At 31.7% G+C, this 5,611-nt stretch overlaps 2 protein-coding genes across 4 annotated transcripts in view; one reads left to right on the forward strand and one right to left on the reverse strand.

The window, feature by feature from the left end:
- Positions 1 to 403: 403 nt before the first annotated feature.
- On the forward strand, positions 404 to 4,945 carry LOC115233802 (transcription factor Dp-1). 2 transcript variants are annotated; one of them, XM_029804390.1, is made up of 11 exons: positions 404 to 488; positions 1,393 to 1,511; positions 1,769 to 1,835; positions 1,914 to 2,011; positions 2,093 to 2,265; positions 2,414 to 2,576; positions 2,689 to 3,050; positions 3,149 to 3,231; positions 3,343 to 3,426; positions 3,508 to 3,774; positions 3,976 to 4,945. In XM_029804390.1, exons 1-10 carry the CDS (start codon positions 419 to 421, stop codon positions 3,738 to 3,740), a joined length of 1,452 nt encoding a protein of 483 aa, XP_029660250.1. In that variant the 5' UTR covers positions 404 to 418; the 3' UTR covers positions 3,741 to 3,774; positions 3,976 to 4,945. The 2 variants fall into 2 exon arrangements, with proteins under 2 accessions (XP_029660250.1, XP_029660252.1); XM_029804392.1 differs by lacking the exon at positions 404 to 488 and adding an exon at positions 1,061 to 1,082.
- A 13-nt stretch (positions 4,946 to 4,958) lies between these two features.
- LOC115233804 (COP9 signalosome complex subunit 9) overlaps positions 4,959 to 5,611 on the reverse strand; it is a 1,788-nt gene continuing 1,135 nt past the window's right edge. The window contains exons 3-4 of one of the 2 annotated variants that reach the window (XM_029804394.1): positions 5,384 to 5,569; positions 4,959 to 5,194 (exon numbers count right to left, since the gene is read on the reverse strand). In XM_029804394.1, coding sequence (XP_029660254.1) covers positions 5,157 to 5,194; positions 5,384 to 5,569 — 224 coding nt within the window. In that variant the 3' untranslated portion in view covers positions 4,959 to 5,156. The remainder of the gene's footprint in view (positions 5,195 to 5,383; positions 5,570 to 5,611) is intronic. The other variant, XM_029804395.1, reaches the window with a different exon arrangement.

Below are 5,611 nucleotides of genomic sequence, written 5' to 3' on the forward strand. Positions count from 1 at the left end.
CGACGCTAACGGTAAGTGGATCCGCGGTGCGCGCCAACGCACAGTCGGCGATACCGCGCGTCTCATTCTCGTCGCGCCTTATCCCCTTCGTCTTCCTATCGTCCTTAAATCGTCGAATTAAATTCGCCCCATTGCTACGCAACTCCCATCCGCGTACGCCCGTCCGTCCTCTCGTCGCATTCCGATGCACCTCAAACGCGGCGACCGGCTGCGAATTCACATGCACATTTCGCACTCCCAATCCGATCGAGTTCGCCCCACGAGCGCACGAGTTTCCTCGCGCGTTCCAGCAAAATCTTCACAATTTATTTCAGCTCCTCTCCACCTTTGACATTTACGACTACGCTACAGTGTCGATTGTCTCGTCGAGTTCGCGTGCAACACGCGCACTCGATATTAAATTTTACCGTACCAAGAGATGAGCGATTTTTACATTTTGTCGCAAATATCTTTTTCACTTGCCTGTCGCGTGTGTATTTCTGATTATCGTATGCAGTTTGATAAAATATGACACTAATGAGATAGTATGAAAAGCCCTTTTTTTGCTCCATTAAAATTTATACAGTTTGGTATGCTCATGAAATGCTCCAAGAACACTGAACAAGTTTCATTTTGTTCCCTGTGTAATATTACAAAGCTTAGCTCTCTTATTTTTATATTTAAAATAGAAATCTTTAACTTGTACAATGTATCATTTAGTCGGATAAGAAAAATGTGGAATGCTCTTAAAAAGTACTTGATAATTTCTGAGTACTAAATAAGGACTGAACACTGTATTTAAATGAGTATAATTCCATCTGCTTGCTTTCAGATATAACACTCACATAATGTCCACTGACAATTTCTAAATTTGCTTACAGACAACTTCTAGATAGTATTAAGATTTATATGAAAGATTTTGATTTTATATAAACTATACAATGATACATATAAGTTACACGAGTCTTTGGATGTATTGAAAGAGAAGATTTATAAAACAAATATATCAGAAACTATAAATTGAAATTGATTTATATTTTTGGTATAAAAATGTCATTGTGTTTATAAAGCGTATTTTGATTTATCAACTGTATAAATGAATGGTTAGCTTCCATACTAATAATCTTCATGATATATTGTTTGTTTTATTTAGATAAAACAGCATAAAATTTCTATAACTTAAAGTATATAACATTAACTTAATTTATTTTTATATATTCTTAATATTGCAATATATTTATTTGTGATCATATCATGTAACTGTTCATATCTTATTATATGGGCTAAAGATAATGTAGAAAGATTAAGCTCCAATGTTATCAGATTTATTCTGCTTAGGACAAAGATTTCTAAAATATTTGGTCTACAGACCAAAATTCATGAACAATTATAGATAAGTTATATTTGTTACAGGACACCCACAAGTGATAAAAGTAGTGCAAAGTACACCTAATAAAACACTAGGTAGTATTGTTAGCACAACAAATGCAGGTGGCCTTAAAGTGTTTAAAACTCCTAATCAAGAATCACAGGTACTTGTCTCAATCTTACAACTCACTTACAATTATAGCTATTAGCTTAATGTGCAGAGGTTATATATTGTAATGCATTCAAGAGGGAGTGCTTCATTAAATAATATATATTATATATTTAAAAGTAACTTCTTTTTTATTTCTAATTTCTTTATTTTTAATCTTTATTTTTAATTCTAATATCTTTCTTAGTGCAATAGAATATTTGAATATAATAGATTTTCACACTATTATATATCTATATATGTTGTAACTAGGTTTTGACATCAAATGCACAAGTTCTTAGGACTATCAGTTTGCAGAGTCCGTCTACACCAGGTCAGAGTAAGTATATTTTACTTAAAAAGTAACCTTTTTTCATACAGTTATATGCAACAATATTGTACAGAGATTTCCTTATAGGATTAGTAACAATACCTTTGCAAAATACTAAAATGGCAACATCAAAAGCAGGGGAAACTATGATGACCAAGACTATACAATTGACCTCTGCGCAAATGGTAGAAACAATTTTCTAATGTTTCAACGAAAGAATTATATTTTATATTAAACAATTTAATTTTGTAAATGCTTTTTTTTAGAGTGACATAAAACAGGCTATTGTATCCCAACAACAGCAGCAACAACAGCAACAGCAGTCTAATACTTCGCAACTTGTGAAGGATGCCACTGGGAAAACCTTTATCAGTCCAATACTGGATCACAGCGGATCTAGGAAGAGGCAGGACGTTGAAAGTGGCGACTTTGTGCCTGAGTAATATAATGTTTTTATCGCGTATACTTTAATTATATAGAGAACAAGGACGAGCTTTGTTTTCCCTCACCAATTTTACGATATACTCCGTCCAATCCAATCGCACCGAACTAGGTATCTCAATTTATACCATCTCTATGTATTGTAGTAAACGGAGAAAAACGGAAAAAGTTGGTAAAGGATTAAGACATTTCTCAATGAAAGTCTGTGAGAAGGTAAAGAAGAAAGGTACCACTTCTTATAATGAAGTAGCAGATGAGTTGGTCGGTGAATTCACTAACCCTGCTCATATAAATTCTCTGACAGATCAGGTATTTATCTCATATAATATCTGCATATTGTATAGAAAAATATCTGTTTTCTACGTATACATATTCATTAGATTATCATTAGAATTTATATTTGATGTCATACCTTTTTCAGCAATACGATCAGAAAAATATCAGAAGACGCGTATACGACGCTTTGAATGTATTAATGGCAATGAATATCATTTCCAAAGAGAAAAAAGAAATTAGGTGGCTTGGCCTGCCAACTAATTCATTACAAGAATGTGTAGCATTAGAAAAGGATAAGAAGAAAAAGATTGAGAGAATTAAGGCTAAAACGCAGCAATTACATCAGCTTATTCTCTCTCACATTTCTTTTAAGAATTTAGTTGAACGTAATCGTTTGCACGAGAGTCTCCGCGGGCCGCCGAAACCTAATTCTGCCATACAGCTGCCATTCCTCATTGTGAATACCAGTAAAAAGACTGTCATAGACTGCAGCATTTCAAATGACAAGTATGTCGCAATATAATCTTGCACAACATAGTAATTGGTAAATATATATAACATAAAGAGGAAAGAGTTATATTAATCTCTTTTAATTCTTTTTACAGAACTGAGTACCTGTTTAATTTTAATGATAAGTTTGAAATTCATGACGATATCGAGGTTCTAAAGCAAATGGGTCTAGCTTTTGGTAAAATATATTATTGATTCTTTTTATACTATAAGAATGTGTACACACATAATACAAACACTGTTTTATCTTTTACTAATGTATATTACATAATGTAAAATGTTGTTTTAGGATTAGAAAAAGGGGAATGCACCGACGAAAATTTACAAAAGGCAAAATTAATGGTTCCGAAATCACTCGAGAAATACGTAGAACGTACGTTACCTATCACACATTTTATATACTTATTTAAGTTTCAATTCGTACTCTCGTTTGAAACTAACGATTGCATTGCAGAGTTGGCATCAGGAGATCTAGAAAAGTTTATTCCAGTAAGTATTCCTGGTCCAAGTACGTCGATGGAGGATATAGACATCAAATTGGAAGGTTCTCGACCACCATCGTCCTCGCATACTTCACTGTCAGAAGATCCTTTATCACCACCGTCGCAGTACTATTCGGAAGAGGAGGACGATGACGAAGAAAGCGACCAGGACGATCAGGCTGATAGTGATCTGGAAGTTAACTAGCACCCCGAATAATTCTTAAACGGCTAGACTCAGGGTTTGTGTATATTTACTATACTTATATAAACTTCTTGTATCTCATATTGTATATCGTATTTAATTCTAACAATATATATATTAAATGTTTCATTATATAGCGATTATTCTTTCAATACATATTAACAATTAATCTGCTTGGAAACATGAATATGAAATAATGTCAAGATAAAATCGAAACAATTTTGCTCTTAAATTTTAGGATACTCGCCACTATCATCAGCAATGTCAACGTTAATAATATCGCCGCTGTTGCCAACATTATCTTCACCCCGGTCGCCAATTTTTAACACACATCGAACAAGGATAGAGGAATTAATTGTTGCGAGTGGAAAGTAAATCAGTTGAAGTAAATGAAAATGGTTAAAAGGAATATATGTTGATTGGGGCCAAGGAGAGAACATAGTAATTAATTGGCAAATCTATAAGTGGCTCTTTTTTCGTATCAAATAATAAAATAGTTCGATGCACGCGCATGGAGTGATCGGAGTAGATGCAGAATGACTGAAATAATGGGGTGCTATATTTTAACTGTGCATCGTCATACAAGTTTATATAACTCTAGCGTCTATGTATTATAAAATATAATCTTACAGTATCAATATTATTATGTGTACAAGACATATTGACCAGTACTCATTTTCTTATGGCACGTTTATAATAACATTTGTCTGTGGTACGCAGTAAAATGACGTATGATAGATGCAGGCACACATCTGACTCGAATTAAAAATACAAATAAATTGTAATAATGTTATAATATGAAGTTTGTAGTTTGTGGTTAGTCTTTTGAGAAGAAAGGATATGTATTAACACACTATGTAAGAGTTTGCAGTAGTTTTATACAGCAAACTCTCTCTTAAAAATGAAACATTTTTCATATCTCTTATATATATATGTATATATATATAAACATGATAAATTTGATGGCTGCATTCAGCAGAGAAAAATAACTTTACAATTGTTGCATGATTTTTTTACCTTAAGTGTGTTTTTGTTTTTGTCAACATATTAAAAAGTATTGGTGTAATTATCAATCTTGTTATATATATTTCATAAATATTTTAATGCCATTTGTAATATGAGATATGTAAAGCTAGCACTATCAATTAAATTAAACACAGCGCTAAAAAATCAGCAAATTGTAAAGTACAAGCAGCTATAAATTAAAATAAAAAAAAAAAACTTAGTGAAACTTTTTATTTATTGGTTACTACAGTATTATTTAACTTAATACTATGCTTCTGCTGAATGTAACTGATAACATATGATTGATTATACAATATTTCACATGGATTTATGAGAACCAGAAATTTTCTGCTTTAATGCTAAGTTAATTGCAGTCTGCAAAAACAATGCATAGTTCATTTCTATAGGAATGCTTTACTCCAAGTCATCATCATCGAACAAGTCATCAAAATCTGAAATTAAACAATTATTTCAATAAACTAACCATATATTCTGTTAACTTGGATTATTATTTATAAAATTAGAATGTTCTCCTTTATCTGATGAATTATGTAAAAATTATTACACACATTTCCATACATACATTTACATTCATATACACACACACACAAACATATAAAAAAAGTAAATATTTAATATACCCTTAAAATATTCTGAATGGACTGCATTCTTCACAAGCTCTAAATTTTCAGACAAAAAATCTCGATTTTCTACAGGCCTACGTAATAATATATCTACTTTGCTATTTGGTAAAGATTTTAAATGTAGAGTTGAGATTTCCTTGAGATTTTTATCACTAGTCAAGTAATTATTATTTAAAAAATCTTCTAAAAATAAATAAAAAAAAAAAAAAATAAATAAATAAATTA

This window comes from Formica exsecta, unplaced genomic scaffold (genome assembly GCF_003651465.1).
Source record: "Formica exsecta isolate Colony F162 unplaced genomic scaffold, ASM365146v1 scaffold191, whole genome shotgun sequence".
NCBI lineage: Eukaryota > Metazoa > Arthropoda > Insecta > Hymenoptera > Formicidae > Formica > Formica exsecta.

Coding starts and splice junctions, on each gene's coding strand:
- LOC115233802 (XM_029804390.1), top strand. CDS start 419: ATGAGCGATTTTTACATTTTGTCGCAAATATCTTTTTCACTTGCCTGT. Junction 489..1,392: donor CGTGTGTATTTCTGATTATC/GTATGCAGTTTG, acceptor TATTTGTTACAG/GACACCCACAAGTGATAAAA. Junction 1,512..1,768: donor CTCCTAATCAAGAATCACAG/GTACTTGTCTCA, acceptor TGTTGTAACTAG/GTTTTGACATCAAATGCACA.